This window comes from Poecilia formosa, unplaced genomic scaffold, assembly GCF_000485575.1.
Source record: "Poecilia formosa unplaced genomic scaffold, Poecilia_formosa-5.1.2 Scaffold187, whole genome shotgun sequence".
Taxonomy (NCBI): domain Eukaryota; kingdom Metazoa; phylum Chordata; class Actinopteri; order Cyprinodontiformes; family Poeciliidae; genus Poecilia; species Poecilia formosa.
The window spans coordinates 65,949-83,045 of record NW_006800126.1 but is presented as its reverse complement, the minus strand read 5'-3'; the positions used below and the strand labels follow the sequence as shown (position 1 = coordinate 83,045).

Sequence of the window (17,097 nt, the reverse complement as noted above, 5' to 3'; positions counted from 1 at the left end):
TTGAAAGCATAGCAGGTCTTTTTACTGTTTTGGAATAATTACTTCTTTTTTGCTGAGTGCCATTTCAGTCCATATCAGTACAGGTTTCCTTGTGGATTATCACACTCACTCAGGTTTTTTGCTTTTCTTATCTTATCCATTACTCTGGTAGTTAACAAAAAATAATAAGACTGTTATTAATAAGATTTATTTTTTATACCTGAAACAGGTAAAAGGTATCAAAAGAGTTTTTTTTTTCATACAATCCAATGTCATAATGTTTTTCTGATACCAAATTCTGACTTCTGCGTGCAATCTAATTGTATTTCCAACTTTTAATTTGACCTTCTTGACCTTTATTGTCCTGTCAAATAAGTCAAGTTGAGTTAAGAAGAGCCTCAGTTAGTAAACCTGTCGCTTCATTGTTTTATTGTTAAAACTACAAAACAAAATTCCTCCAGCAAATTGGAATATTTCCTTATTTAACTGCAGGAATTGAGGGGAGAAAAAAAACATGTCTATGTCTTTTTATTCAGTGTATGTAAACTTCTTGCTTCAAACTGTTAAAAATATATTTTTTAAATGGTGCAGTGATAAATTTCTAACTGCTTTTAACTCCAAGAATCAGTGGCACATATTCAGTTAAAAATATTTTTATTCAATTAAACAATGAAAACTTGTTTTCATGGTTTACTTACCACAATTGCCATCCAATGGTAAAATTAATATATATTACATACACATAAAATCAAATATTCAACCAATTAGTGATGTCAAGAGGGAATCAAAATAATTTTATTTATGTGGATGAACACAAACATAGCCAACCATCCTTCACAAAATATATAGGAAGGTCAAAGCAAAGACAGCAAATGCTTTCTCTCTTTCCCTCACTCTTCGTTTATGTTCTATATTTATTTCTCCGTGTGAGTCATCTGCTCAAACCCAACCCATCTTTGGTGCGGCTGCCGTTTCCTTCATCTGCCTGCCCCTCTTCCCTCCCTCCTTCCCTCTCCTCCTGATCCTGCCTCAGAGCGTCATCAGGTTGCCACAGCAACGGCCCGCCTATGGGAGACAGAGATCAGATCATTATGGACCATGGGATCCAGAAACTGAAGGGCAGGATTTCTTTTTTTCTTTCCTTTTTTCCCTCCGCTTCTCTTTCTGTGAACACAGGAAGTGGGAGCCCTAACTTGGGCTTGAACTCGCCTCTTAAGAGGAGCAGCCACTATGGAGCTATGCAGAGATTTGAGTTATAATAATTCACTAAATCCTTATGGAAAGCATAAGGAGCACACCCTGTGTTGCTATAAATAAAACCCATATGCAAAACGGATTTCTTTGAGATGTAAACATGCAGCCTGCAGAAACGTTTGAGCAGAACTTGTTTGAACGCCGCTGAGTTAATGGATGTGACAGACGTGGCGCTGCTATCGGTACGGCGGAGAGCGCCACAGTCAGGGAAAAACCAAAGTGTGCTTTATTTATGGGCTGGGAAATCGAAGTGGGAGAAGTGCACTGCGGCGGGTTCAAGTTCAGAGACGGAAAGCGGCGAACGCGTCAGGCAAACTGTTTTGTTTGCTGAAGATCAAAGAGAATTGTTGGGAGAACGAAAGTGTGTTTACAAGTCCCTGAATCCGGGCTGCGTCTCCCTGCCCCTGTTATTAGTGGGAGGCCATGTGTGTACATGAGCGTATTTGTGTTTGTGCCGCGCAACCCAGAAGGCAGCAATAAGCTGAGATGACAGTGGGGATCTTTAAGACGGGCTCCAGAGAGGCTAGATCTTATCTCCAAGTGCCGGAGAAGAAAAAAAACTCAAGAAAATGGGGCAAAGAAATGCGACGCAGGAAGACGAGAAAAATTAAGGACACGCAGTAATAGGGGGAGACGTGTAGCTAGCTCAGATGGTACCTTGCAAAAGTATTCACATCTGATTAGCGTTTTCACATTTTGTGATAGACAAATCTAAATTTCTTTGTGGATTTGAACAACTGTAAGGTGAAAGGAAAAGACGGATGGCTATGAGCATTTGATCAAATCAGCATCAGGACAAGGTGGTGAGAATTTGCATTCAATCCTACTGAGTCCTGGAATCGGTGGCACAAAAAGTTGGTATGCACTATACACAACGCATGTGGGTGCCGCTAGAGGGGGCGCCAAACGTTGGTGGAAAAATAGTTCCTCATGGGCATTTTCTTCACTTAACAGCTGTCTCCCCATGTGTAAATGATAAGATTAATAACAGACACTGATTAGGCGCCTCTATGCTCCTTCACCTCCTCTCTTGTTGCTCGCCCACACACACCATAAAGGCCTGATCCTGAAAGATTACGAAAATTGAGCAGTAAACTGTGTTAGCAAGAAAAAAAAAACAACTGTAGGCGCAGTAAGTGGTAATATGTTTGCACACACCTCAAAAAGTACAGAGTTGCACAGCTGACCTGGAATTACAGGTCTTTTGGGGTTATGTTTCTACCATCTTTACCCATCGAGAGGTTGTCATTTTTTTTGTCCAGTTTTCTTTAATAGCTCAAGCTCAAATTCTTTGCCACAGATTCCCAATACAGCACATAACATATGCTTTTTCTGACGTTATTGTCTAGCCTTCCTTTATCTGTTGAAGACATGGATTGTCCCAGCCTAATTGTTAGTTTCCTATTTCATCTGGTGATTTCCCAGATCCCACACATCCTGGACACAAACTGTTTTGACTTTTTACCTTCATGTTGGTGCCACAGAGCTCTCTCTCTGTTTCTCTGAACAATTAAACGTCAGGGTGCCCACACAGCAAATTTAGAAGTGTTCCATCAACTCCTACAGAGTTAAATTCAACACTTTTAAAGTGTCCACTCTGGATGGTGTAGAAGATACACTTTTGAAAGTTTTATTTGTGATAGAGTTGAATCAACACTCAGTAGTTGAAATCAAATACACTTCAGTGTTAATTTACCCACAAACTAGTTTATATTGTCAAAAGTTAACACTATAAATGTGTTAATCTAAGACAGAACAGTGTAAAGAATAGAACAACGTAGAAATCTGAGTTTTAAAATTCTATTGGCAAGGTGTGTTGTGATGGCCCAGGGGTTAAGCACAACCCACATATGAAGGCTCTAGTTTTCAATGCAGCTGTCGTGGGTTCGCTTCCCAGTCTTCCCCTTCTCTCATTACCCACTTTTCTGTCAATTCACTACAAAATAAAACCCAGTAGAGCAAATAAAACTTTATTAAAAATAATGGCGGTCTATAATGCCCAAATTCACTTAAAAACATTAGATGCTACTTGAATATACACAAAGCAACACAAGTAGAATTTTAAATGTACTTTTATTTCAAACAAGCTCAACACATAAATCAGCACTGGTTTGCAATAAATAAATAAATGAAAGAAATCACACAATATGACAATGTGGCACAATGTTGGGAGACTGTTGCTAGCCTCATCCATTTTGAACCCACTAGGTCTATTTTTCCTCTCAATATAACCATAGTTGAAACTTTGAATCCTCTGTGACAACAATTCCAAAGAAATGTATTTCTGGTTGACAAGGTAATGAAAGACAAGTTTGAGTTTGTATTGTACTACACCTTCAAGTAAATCATGCATTAGGTCCACAGCATAATTGTCAGAAGTGTGAAAAAATTGCAATGTATTGAGTAAGCATGTTTTTTTGACACCAAATATTGAAGCCAACAAAGGATTTTCCTGTAGAACTGCACAATGTTCTCCGTGCATTTCTTTTGTACGAAATACCATACAAGCCTCATCTTCAGTAAAGACAGACTGTGACTCATCCTTACTTGTCAAACAAAATCTGCAGAAGTATGTAGCGCTGAAGGACTCAACAAAACCAAACAGTCCATGTAATCCCAGGTTGTCACCCGTTACTTGTACTACAGAACCAAACAATGGTGAGTCTGAGAAAGGCACTTGAATTCCTTGTTTTTCTAGGATTTTAAGATCATCAACAAGAGGCTTTAAAATGTCATCAAAGCCATACATTTTCAGATCTTGTGAGTGAAAAAGAGCCACAACGTATATGTTCATCAACACAGAATTATACTTTGGGGGAAGGTTTCTCAAAATGGAGTAAATACCATTCTTTGAACCTAAGGGGTTTGTTGTCTCAAACTCATCAAAATAGAGTTGAATCTGTAGCGCATGTTTTTTCTGGGAAAACAATATGTTTTCTTTGAAGTATGAACCATCACATAAGTCTTTATAAATGCCTTCTTCATGAAATTTGGGTTGCAAAAAACCTTCACACAAGTCAGTATTCCTGAATATGGACTTTAGAGTTCCAAGTATAGGCATATACACAAATTTATCTGTTACAGGGACCTGACAGTAAAGTCCTGTTTGATCTCTGCGAAGATCAAACCTGTGCATTGAATTTTTGAAATACAGCTGAGAACTTCCTCTCTCACTTCCCTATGAATGTCATCAACAAGTTCCTCCATGGACCCCACCATTGCTTGGACTGTGCCCTCAGCGATACCAGATGCTTGCAACTGTGCAACAACAGAGGCAACAACATGCTTAACATATGATTTTCAACAGAGGGCAGAGAAGTCAGGGGAGGGTTTGTACTGGCCGCCTGTGAAGTTGAGGCCTCACCAATTTCATTACGAGTGTCCACATTGTCAAACCCTTTAGTCAAAGCAACATCTCTATAGAACTGAACAAGATGCTTTTTAAAACCTGAATATGTGCAAAATGAAAACATCCAGACTGTCCATATCTTAAGCGTAAATTCTTTGCTGGATATAGACCATGGAGGAGTCTTAAACGCTGACAGAGCAATACAGAACTTCTGTGTTGTGGTTTACAGACAAAATAAATAAACATATTTGCATCAAAGGATATTTATTACCTTAAGTGTGCATAAATCTTGCCCTTAGCTCCTTCACTCTGGGACTTTCCTTGGTGCTTCCCACATCAATGTTGAAAACAGTGGTTTGAATGAATGTATAGAAGTTGTTGAGTAAGTCATGATAGTTAATACTGAAGATGAAGTGTGACTTGAAGAGCTCATCAAAAGCTGCCAAGGATGTTTTTCCCTTGCAAGGGATGGCCTTGTGATCAATGATGATGTATCTTTGAATGCTGCTCCTTTTTTCACCCACACACAGAAGGAAGGGCTGACCCGGTTCCACACCAGCAAGGAAGGTTTCTACATTGGTTCCCATCTTAAAATATTCAGAAAAATCAAAGTATAAATAATGATATATATTACATACACATCCAAACAGATAACCAAGACAATTGGAAAACTTCAACATGGAAAGTAGGATAATCAGAGTAACAGCAGTGGATGTCTTGCATACCTGCAGATATCTCACAAGATGGTCGACAGCTTGACATGCACCGATTTTGGATCTTCTCTTATGTCCTTTGGAGGTAAGGGGAAGGAGGTGAACCAACAAAAGGATGCTTGACAGGCCTCCGTCCCAGCCTACACCAAAAAACAGGAGAAATGTCATGCATTCCAAAAAATATGCCACCGATTTAAAAAGAATAGTGTGCCAAACTAACCAGACCAACCTGTGTCATGTTGCACAGATAAGAGTTCTTCAATGTGCACATTCAAAGTCTGTTTTCTGCACTCCGTCAGAATCTTAGGTTTGAAAATGGTGGGTCATTTTCCCAACAATCTGCCTGACATCTCCTCTCCAAACATCATGGTGAAGTCTTGGTCAATCTACAAAAAAAAAGAAAGAAAGAAAAAAGATTTTGGACCATTTCAGATTTAAATGTATACTATGAGTGATAATTCACTCACTCTTAATAAGAAGCTGTTTGTCTTACCAGTCCAGTAGTGTTGAGAAATCTTGGAAAGACATCCAAAACCGTTGAAGAAAACTCCTTAGCTGTCACAGTAACAGTAAGGTTACCTGCTTGCAAAAGATCCTCAAACAAGTCTGCATCAATTTCTGTCCCCGATTCATCCGTCAATTCCAGCTCAGTCTCAAGTGGAAGATGTAGCTTCTCAATGACTGATTAAAAGAATAATGTATTTGCATTAATTGAAAAATTACAATAAATATTTAACAGAAAATTTTCAACATTTTAAGTCACCTTGTAAAAGTACTTCACAGACCATAACAATAAGCAATCATAAACTCCATGATACAAGCCTTTTAAATTAATTCAAAAGGTTTTACATAGCAAGTAGTCCACTCATACATTATGTACTTGCATGAAAACAGATGCCAACCTTGATGAAGAAATGTGCTGAAGTTATAACCATCATCATTCTCAGCCACTTTGACAAACTTCTGCTTTTCTCCAAATCTCACCAACATGATGCGCTAAAGAAAAGAAAAACGTACCCATTATCTTAATATATGTTCATCATTATTTACCATACAGAAAAATAGTTGCTACACTTCAATTTAAACGCATACATTTATCATACAAGAGCAAATACTTAAAGTAATAAAACGACATGTATTAATCGAGACACTTGCGCAAAAGGAAAATAAAAGCGCCTATAAAAATATGCCAAAACTTATCTCATAACAAGCAATGTTAGCTCCAGACACGACTATGAGACTGCTGTCCCAGCTCTTCAGGCAAACCCCTCACAGTTAGAATTGACGGAGCAGGTGGCGTTAATTCTGAAATCAGCACCACAGTAGGGCTGTTTAAGATGAACACTAGCAACTCCTTTGGGAAACTAACACTCATGTTGTTGAATTAACGTCAACAAGTGTTGGATTGATGCCGTATTTTTAACGTACAACACTTGCACTGGAAATCTGACACTTCCGAATTTGCTGTGCAGACTGATAGCATGCATATTTGCACCAGTTCAGCCTTGTCTTCCTCTTAAAAATGTCTTAATTGTGAGCAAAGTTGATGTCAAAATTTCTTGTTTGTGCGCACAAACATGACAAACAAAGCGGATTCCTATTCATTTTGGACTCATCTGACCAGAGTACCTTCATATACCTGATGGCTTGTAGCAAACTGCTAACAGATCTCTTTTTCTCGTTTCTGGCAGTTCCTGGCAGATTGTTTTTCTTTTGCCTTGGCGCTCAAATCTTTTTAACATATTAACCGAGACCAGACAATAACAATATCATGTTGTTTTGATTCTTAACATTCACATTCGTGCCAATAAAAAAAAAAAAAAAAAAACTCAGTTCTTTGTCTCAACTTTATGTGTTAAGTGCATCCCAGCAGCCGAAGCCAAGAAATACAGATTTATTTGATTAATCTGCGTTTTTTGCCATGTTAAAATCAAATGTTCCTGTGAGATTCTGATCAGGGCCCAGTGGACCCGGAGGGGGGAACCTCAGTCCCAGTGCAGTCCTCCAAAAGGAGCCTGTCATGCAAGGACGAGCTGGAGAAGTTTTGACAGATGCCTTCATCTACCCTTCATATATTTCATTGATACCAGTGGCTTCACCCAAACTGGTTTCACTTTTCAGAGAGACAAAGAACCACAATCAGGATGGATATGTGTGGCTATTTTTTCTTTTTTCTTTATCAAAACGCTGGTGGTACACTACTATATGTCTCCATGTGCATAAAATATATATTTGCCTGCAATAATAAAGTTTAGCCATTGTACACTGTTCATTCAACAATGCAGGAGGGCTAAAAACAAATGAGACAATCAGTAAAAAAAGGAAAAAATGAATAACGAGCTAATGCTAAATTGGAAAAAAGTTATTCTGTTTTATGAGTCAGCGTGAAACTTTACATTTATGTTTGATAGCACGTTATTTAAAAAAAAAGAAATAGAACATTGAGGCTTATTCAAAGTTTCTATACATTCTGAACCATTACCTAAGAAGCAATGGTAGAAATTACACAAATGTCCGAGGACGGAAGAGAATTAGAGCCACTGGAAAAAAAAAAGAGTTTTGACTTTTCTTTTCAGAATTCTGAGATTAAAGTCAGAATTCTTTTTTTTTTCCCCAGTGGCCCTAATCCTCTTCCATATCCGAGTCACATTTCCCTAGTAGAAATTTTTTGAGGTCCTTCTAATAATCTCACGTGTGATTTAAAACAAATATGTGCAGTCATTTAAATTTTGTACCTCTTCAGATTAAAAGTTGGTTGTTTTTTTTTTCTTTTAATGTTTCCTACTTAACTGCATTAAACCAGTTCATATAAGGACATATTTCACCAATAATAGTTTGTTATGATCTGTTCTCCAAAACTTCTACAAATTGGGGGAGAAAAAAAAGAATCTAAAGTTGGAACCACATGAAAAAGACTGCAAATAGCAGCTGAGTCAAAGATTTCCTGGGGAAAAAGTTAAGGGGGATTTCAAAGGGTCCGGAGCACGGATTCATAGCAGGAGCCCCACAAAGGGACCGAACAGTCGGAGGACCAGCTGTGTGCAGGAGATGGACTACAGGCTAATTTAAAAGATGGTGGGGAGAAATTTTGCCCCGACTTCATCGATCTTACTTAGTCGTACTGAAACGTGGGAAATTGCTGTAATCGGTTTTGGGGAACATAAGTACACAGAGAGAGGCTGAGAGGTTTCAAAACGGCCGTTTTTTTCTTGTTTGAAAATATCAAATGTGTGAAAGGATTTTTGTTTTTTAAAGTTTGGTTGGTCTGAAGCTGAACAATATCAAATTCAACAATTTAGACTCATAATAAATCTCGCTGAGTATGTTCATGTCTGTCATTGTTTTTATGTAATTTCCAGCCACACATTTTACTGAATATGCATTTATTAGACAAAGATCTACTGCATGCTTTATTCTGGGTTAGGGGGTTTATATGACAGTTACTGTTAATAAACACAAATTTAAACCTGGTTGTCGTTTTCGTCTACAGATGTGAAATGCTGTGAAAAAATTAAACATTCTGTTCTTTAAAAATAAACACTAATTGCTAATGTCTAATTTTTAGATTTAGTTTTTTTTTAATTCATACAAGAAATATATTTCTTCACAAGTAAACATGAAAAATTGACCTTTTTATTTTACTCGTTTAAAATAAATGTGCTTTCTGAGGAAGACGTTAGGACTGCGGAGCCGGTTCCTACGTCATTAGCAGAGCATCCCTAAACCGTGGCATCTGCTACTCCAGGTAGGGTCAGGTTGTTGCTTTCTTTTTTTTTTTTTGACAGGATGCTGGATTTGGTCAACAACATCCATGTCCTAATAGAGCTGTTTGTCAAAAAAACAAACAAACAAAACAAAAAAAACACAACATTTTTACCATCTCTGACAAACGTTTGAGTGACCTTTTTGGTTCTCTTGGAGGGGAAATGTGTTCTGTGAAAATTAAACATTTGCAATATTTTTTAGGCATGCTTTTTCACTACAAGAGCAGGAACAGCCTGTTGAAGGTTGAAGGACTTTTTAAGGCTTTTAGCGTCCTGCGATCTGCTTTCAGGGAGAAGTTGCTTGGATGGCGAGTTGTTTTGAATTTCCTCCTCTTGGAACCTGGTTTCCATAGAGTGGAACGGCTGATTTCAACTCTTTATATCCATTGCCAGACTCCTTATCTCCAACGATCTTCTTTCTGACGGCCTCAGGCAGTTTTTCGGGTCCATCCATGGTGTTCACGCTCACTTCAACAGTCAGGAGCACACCAAGCTGAATGTCTGGGGTTTAAACAGAGTGAAAATGCTGAGAAGCATGGCCTAATCATGTGGTCTATGTCTGATTTAAGAGATTTTTGGTGGGAATAAATATGTGGGTGCACTAATTTATTCCAAATTTTTTTTACATTTCTAATGACATTTTACAGAAAATTCTAAATGTTGTTTTCTCCTGTTTTTTTATCATTAATGTTTGAATTCACATGAAATATCTACATGTATATGCATACCTTCCTAAAAAATGGCCTGCATATATTTTTTTTGTTTATGTTTTTTTTCTGCAAAATCATGTTTAGGCAATAAAGATTTGGTGATTTTTATTGTATTTATTTTTTTTTTTTTACCAAAATCATTTCGGGCAAAAAAAAAAAAAAAAAAAAAAAAAAGACTTAGGCCATTATTTTAGGAAGGTGACAACAAATAAAAAAAAAAAAAAAAAAACACATTAATGTACATAGAAACACTCAATAGTATATCCATAAATTATATTTTTGTGAGGATTTTCCAGCAGGAGCCTACAGAACTGCCCTGGATGCAGTTATATTTCAGCACTGTTAAATTATGTCCTATTTACGTCAGCAGGACCCGGCTGGACGTTTGCAGGGAGCAAATGTAAATTGCAGCTGTGATTGTGGTCGGATTAGGAGCTGCAGATTAAGGCTAATGGTAATGGGGCAAAAAAAGGGAGCTGGATTCTGGATCTGCAAGTGCGAATAAACTACGATCGGTTAAAATTTAATTACTGAGAGTATTCATTCGTACCGTTTGTCGCAGAATTGAAGAGACAATGAAGCATTGATCAAGAATGTCTAAATTCGTTACATCACTGATCTACAATGCATGCCCCTGTCTTCTCTGCAGCTCTGGTTTAACCTCGTCTAAAATATGCTACTTGTGTCTGAAACAGAAACAAATACCCACCAAATTGCAGCACTTGAGTTGGCGTTCCTGCTGCACACAGACTTTTCCAGATAACAGGCGACCTGGGCGCCGTCCGCCCCTTCATCATCTCTCATTCTTTAAGTGGGGCTGCCATCTCTGCTTGTCTACCCAGAGGCCTCGGGCGAGCAGTCGGATGGGTCAGCAAGCTTGTGTGTGGCAGGAAACGGGCAGGCGTAATGGCTGTCAATCAAAATGCCTTTTTTATTTCCCCTCCCAGTGTTTCAATCTTTGTGCTTTTTCTCCGCTTCCCGGTGTCTCGTTTCTCCATCAATTCTGGCAAATTAAAGATTTTTTCTTTTTTCTTTTACTTGAAAGCGGGAATATATGTCAGAAGTGTGTCATGACACTTGATGGGTTCCCCCCCCCCACCGTTTCCAGTGCAGTCTACCTGGAAAGCTTACTGATCCTTTCATGCATCTAATGTTTTCATGTTGAATATTGACCTATTTTTCTTCTAATCAGTGACATTCTTCACAGAATCCCAGAGAAAGTTCAATTTAAGATGCTGCAAAATAATGATCCTGACTGCGGTAACATACACCAGATCTTTACCCTCACAGAGTTTAATGTGTCATTAACGTGTGGGTTGGAGTATGGAGTACCAAAGATGCTTTTCCAGGTTGTTCATTAGATTTTCTTTAACCAAAACAGAAGACTCTGGAGAAAACAGTCTCTGGATTCTCTGCACAAAGTTGAGCTCCCAGAATGCGCTGGACGAACCCCAGTTCACCCCGAATCTCCTGTCTTTTCTTTAGTGTTCATGAAAAGAAACTCAACGTCTAGTTGTGGAGAATAAGGCGTCTGGTTTCAGACCATCAAGGCTCATCTTTCATGATGATGTTCTCTTCGAGTCTTCAAGTGGAGCGGTTTGTGGTTGATTTCACACCTGAGACGTTTAGACGTCAGTTTCCCCTGTTGGTCCGGACAGTGTGTGCAGGTGTGAATACGCTCAAGCGAATCCTGGTGCGGACCAAACAACCAAGCTGACACTTGGTTTTTGAGGAAGTCTGGGTCCGCTTCCAAACAAACTCTAGTGTGGTTTGTTTCTGGCGTGAATACAGACCAACCTTGCAATGTGTGTACGTCTGTTTGGGACGTAATGAGCTACTGTCGTTTGGCGACATGGTTCAATGTTCCAACTCTTCCCTATGGTCAAGAGATATGGCTATACATTGGTTTGATTGCTGCTTTTCCATAATAAATTTACATAAATCTTTGTTGATATTCTGCTAATGTCAAAAAAAGAACAATTTCGCAATTGCGGTGTTTCCATTAAGGAATAAAATTTAAATCACTCATGAATAACTTTGTTCATGCGATAAAGCAGTGACAGATGTAAAGAGTTAGATATAATATATTTATAATTCAGCCATGGTGCTAGCGCTCATCATCTATCAGCCATCAAAGGAGATGTCGGCATCATATTCAGGCGTCAGAGCAACAAATCCTGTTTACTTGGGAGCGTTTTGGGAAAATTGGTGTGACCGATTTTCCAGAAGAGCAACGGATTCAACACGTTAGAATGACACACAACATTGTATAAACTGAGTGATGCTGTGAGAGCTCTGGTGGAGCCAGCTGCACATTGTCCAAAGTACAAACTGTCATTCTCCTATCACTTCCTGTCGTCTTCTTCGTGGTTTTTGCCAGTAGCAACATCCGGCTGTTGATCACGTGACTCGCATGATGTGGGGAAAGTGTTTCCATTGCAGTTTTGTGAAATACATCTATTTTGGTAGCCAGAAAAACATAATCAAAGTGCAAAGCTTTTCTAAATTGGTGTTTCCATTTAATTAATTTATTGTCGGAATTTCAATTTGTGCAAATCTATGGTTAATGGAAACACAGCTAGTGCTATTAACATTGAAATTGGTTGAGTTGGGGTTGTTCAGATTAAGACCACCTTCTGGATGACCTTCCAGGCATGTTCTACTGTCATAAGAACAGACCTAATCAGCTGGAGAGATGATCAGTCCCCTTTTGGTATGTCTCGGGACCCCCAAGAATGAGCTGGAGAGTGTCGTTGGCAAAAAGGACCTTTGGCATTCTCTCCTGGACATGTAACCCCAATGACCTTTTGACCTGCGACACAAGAGTTTGTACTGATTTCGGTACGAATGTAGAATATGCAGTTGAAGCACAATGACTCCTATTACAGTAAATAAAGGCCTAGAATCATCAACAGAGACAGACTTTAGTCATCGTTCTCAATCAATCAAACAATGAGGAACTGATCAAGGTGTAGTGAGGAAAAAAAATCTAGAAGACAGCAAAACTTGAAACCATAAGTAAGTAGACAATAAACATATTCGTGGGACATATTTACATACAGTGAATTTTTAAACATCAACTCCATCAGCTGCCCTCAGCTGTTCTGAAGGACTGCACCAGAGGTGAAAGCGGTAATAAAAATAAAATATGTGTTACATGAGCTTGCTTTCTGGTCCTTGTCAGCATTTTTGCAGCTGAATTTTTTTTTGAAGTAGTTTCAGTGGAGCCATAGTTCTCCCAGGAAGACCAGAAAGCATTGTGTTACAGTGATCAATGCTACACACTATAAAAGCATGTATCAAAGTCTTTGCACAGCACTGAGAGAGAAAAGGGGTGAAACTCTGGCAATGTTCTTCAGGTGGTAAAACACATAGTTTGAAACATTTTAACATGGGTTGTGAAAATTTGGTTTGAATTCAACATAACAACTTGATTTTCTTTTAAGTGACGGTTCATGGACAGAATTTAAAATGGTGGGTTGGGTTTATCACCCTAAGGATCTGCTCCAGATTTATCTGAAGAAAATGTTCTGCCATACATCCAGTTGAAAAGCACTTCAACTTGTCATCAGGAGGTAATAAAAATGAAAAAGTTTAGTTATCAAAAGAAATGGTAAGCGATCCAACAGATATAGAGAAATGAAGTGGGTCCTAACACTGGATCTTGGGGTTCTCCATAGTTTACATTGTAACATTTTGATGAATGTTGTGTCAGACAGTGTTGAAGGTGATGCTTAAAGGTTTGGCAATAGATGAAATACATTCATCATGACCTTATTTATGATGTAGGAGGTTTGGGTTTTTTTATTCTTTGAGAAGAGGGGACAGCCGTAGGAACACTGATGGTGAGTATTCTGAATTATAACCTTAATTGTGTTACAATGGCTACTGACACATGGGAATTACCATTGATCCCAGGATGGATAAGCAATAGTGGAGTCGATTCTGGTAAGTGTTCGATTGGTATTTGCTTCAACAGGCTGGTTGTTGTATATAGGCCAGGGCAGAAAGGCCAGTGGGTTATGGTAAACGGGCGGGAGGTGGGGAAGAAGAGGTAATCTCCTGTGGCTGAAGTGAGTTCCCACGGCAAATAGAGCAGCTGAACCATGAAGTGGCTTGAGGACCTGAGAGAGGCTCTGTCAGAGCCTTGTAGTTAAAGAGAACCAAGGAGTTGGGAGAGGCCAACAAGAAAATAGTGGTAGCATAGCAACTAGGAATCTGAAAGGGGGAACGAATCTGACAATCTGGCACAGTTTGGCACAGAGGGTAGGAGTGTAAGGTAGGATAGGGTAAGGCAGGAGGAAATGGAAGGAAAGGGACTCTTACACCATAAAAGGCAAAAAATCAATTGAAGACAGTAATACTGAACTTACTGACCAAAAGTTTTATCAGGACATGAACAACGTCGCAACTATTCAGAACATTTCCTGAAGGCAAAATTCAAAGGTTTGTCAGTGCAATGTTAAAATTTGGAGTAAATCCTGCGTGCATGAAAAAGGATTATAACTGCTGTAATATAGTATTTATTTTAAATTCTATTTTCTTTTTTGTCTTATTGATTAAGTAACGTACACAGTGTTAAACAAACTATGTCCAAGCACTTGGAGATTCTGTCTTAGAAATTACTGTGACTCGATGGTCAGCAAGAACTCTTCACCAGTCTGCATTCAGTTGCCAAGGTAACCAGATCCCATTTTTAATGCATTAATTTGTTTTGATCTTAAAAAGCAAAAGTACAATTGACTTTTTTTCCCAGTTTTCAAGTAGAATTCACTTATGTTGCGTATGCTGTCGTTCTCGAATGTGAATTTCAGGTGAATGGGAGCACAGTATTCGTTGTGATAATGTGCGAAGTATTCTGTCACTGCAGTCAAATAATCAGCATCTTCTGTGAAGAGAGAGAACACTAGGAGCAGAGGGGAGAATAAATGGAAAACAAAAACTGTTCTTAAAAAAGAAGGTAAAATTTATTCAGGTTCTTTGAAAAAGAATTGAACTTTTACATTTCAACAAAAAGAAAACAAACAAACAAATGAAAATGCATGGAGTGTTTTCAGAAAACTATAAAAAGCCTGCAGAACTCCGGCCCTGAACTCAGAAAAATGTCTGGAAATATTACTACTCTTAGTCTATTCATGCCACTCTGTCAAAAAAAAACTTATGAAAAAAAAAATAATAAAAAAAGCTCAAAGAATTATTTCCAGAAGACTTCACGCTGTCAAAGTTATATCAATTCTTTATCAAAGAACCGAATAAAAATTCAGGATATTTATATTCTGACTCGTCTTTAATTTTAAAACATTCAAATGACACGTCACCTTTTTTTTTTCCACTTCATATTGTTTCTGAAATATACAGTTGAACAGATTACATATGTCTGAAAACGTAATTTGCCTCGCATGTAAGAACAGCCGGCGAGCGTTTGTCATTTTTCCAACTTGTCAAACTGTATTTCTAAATCATCTCAAGCACATTTTCTACAGGCACTCCTTCAGATGACAGGCCAAGTTGACGAGAGAGAGGAAGTTGTATATTCTCCCAGTTTCCCTCTCCGGCTCCTTATTTCCAAATTCAGCTGAGTGCTCCACACGGATCAATAGTAATCCACGGTGGGAGCAGTTTATTTTGGAGTGCCTGCGAAGCGTGGTGGGTGACAGGATCCACATTTACCCTCACACATTCATTTAACGATATAAAAAAAAATAAAAAACTCCCTGTAGCTGAGGCAGAGCACAACAAGGCACAGAGTAGTGAATACGAAGCGACAAATACAACATGTAGGCAGGCTGCAAGCTTAAGGCCTAAAAAGATGCTTCGGTAGCTGCCTTTCAATCACAAATGTGAGCAAATCTTTGTCTATGTTCTGCTAATGTCCCAAAAACACAATTTCACAATCGCAGCATTTACATTGAGTAAGAAATTAAGTTAAAGTCATGCGTGAATAAGCTACCGATGGATGTAAACACTTACATGAGATGTAGTCATAAGACAGCCACGGCGCTAACGTTTATCAGAGGAGACGTTGGCTTCTTATTCAAGTATTGGAGCGACAAGCCCCGCCTACTTGGACGTGGCTACATATGTGGCATTTTGGGAAAATTGAGGTTGGTTTTTACAGGAAAGGTATGGATTTTTTTTTTCTTTTAAGAATTGAGCACTCTGGTGGAGCTAGCTACACATTGTCCAAAAAAACCCCAAACGACATTATCGGACTGCAACTTCTTGTCACTTTCTCTCGTCTTCTTTTTTGTTGTTTTCACCAATAGTAACATCTGGTTGTTGATCACGTGACTTGTGATGCAAAGAAAGTGTTCCATTACGTTTTTGTGAAATATATTTTTTTATTTCAATAAGGCTGAAAAACCACTTCATCCTAGAGCAAAGCACTTTTTTTTTTTATCAAGAGTCTTTTCGTAATTGGCATATTTCCATTAGGCAAATTTATTTTCATAATTTCAATTCACGCCAATCTATTGTTAATGGAAACACAGCTAATGCATCTGTTTCAAGGGATGCAAGCTACCAGGATGCTAACTCCAAACAGCTAAAAGTCTGTCGTGATTCCCAGACGCTTGGATATTTAGCTTTTGTTTTCATAATTTCGAAGTTGTTTATTTTGTAACATCTAACCATTTTGGTGTTTCCCTTTTGTCAGTTCATTTATTACTCACATTGCTTGTGTTTTAGATTTGTTTCTTTAGATTAGTGTTTCTTTCTGTCTACTTTCATATTAGGTTCAGGTTTCTTTCCCCCTTACAGGCTGAAAGATCTTGGTCTTATATTGTATGTTATTTGTACAGATTGTGGAGCCCTACTGAATTGCTCCATTAGGAAAGCACAAGAGTAGAGGTTGTAGGATCACAAGATAAAAGCAGGCTAATGTCGTTCCTTTATTTTTTGGAGTGCAACTTTAATCTTGACAAAAGCAGGACTACTTTTATGCCTCTAATAAACATCTAAAACCAGCTCTAGATGTCAAAAAGAAAAACAAAAACATTTAAACCAAAGGTCTCATAAATCCAGTCTATGAGCCGTTTAGACCCTGTTTCAATGTACTTTTAACAAAATAATGTAGCCTTGGTTCTACTCAGGACTGGAAGTAGAGCAAAGTGCTAGAAAATCATTAATTACCAATCAGCTTGGATTAAAATGACTAATTAAATTGGACGGTGTGGTCTAAAATGCATGTAGGTTGCTGGATTTATATTCTACTTTTACAGTGGGTTTGAGACGAACCCTGCTGACCAGACTGAGCTGCGGTGGTCGACTCAAACGGGCACGGACACAGATCCTGAGGAGACCGCCGAGGAGTGTTTCTGTCATCCACT

The 17,097-nt window shown here is 38.4% G+C and overlaps 1 protein-coding gene across 1 annotated transcript in view; it reads right to left on the bottom strand.

Annotated features, from left to right (window-relative positions):
• Positions 1-6,512, bottom strand: part of LOC103147693 (uncharacterized) — a 7,714-nt gene extending 1,202 nt beyond the window's left edge. Inside the window, exons 1-6 of the mRNA XM_007566159.2 lie at positions 6,198-6,512; positions 5,789-5,976; positions 5,525-5,681; positions 5,308-5,435; positions 3,283-5,169; positions 925-1,044 (exon numbers count right to left, since the gene is read on the bottom strand). Coding sequence (XP_007566221.1) covers positions 925-1,044; positions 3,283-4,369 — 1,207 coding nt within the window. The 5' untranslated portion in view covers positions 4,370-5,169; positions 5,308-5,435; positions 5,525-5,681; positions 5,789-5,976; positions 6,198-6,512. The remainder of the gene's footprint in view (positions 1-924; positions 1,045-3,282; positions 5,170-5,307; positions 5,436-5,524; positions 5,682-5,788; positions 5,977-6,197) is intronic.
• Positions 6,513-17,097: the final 10,585 nt, after the last annotated feature.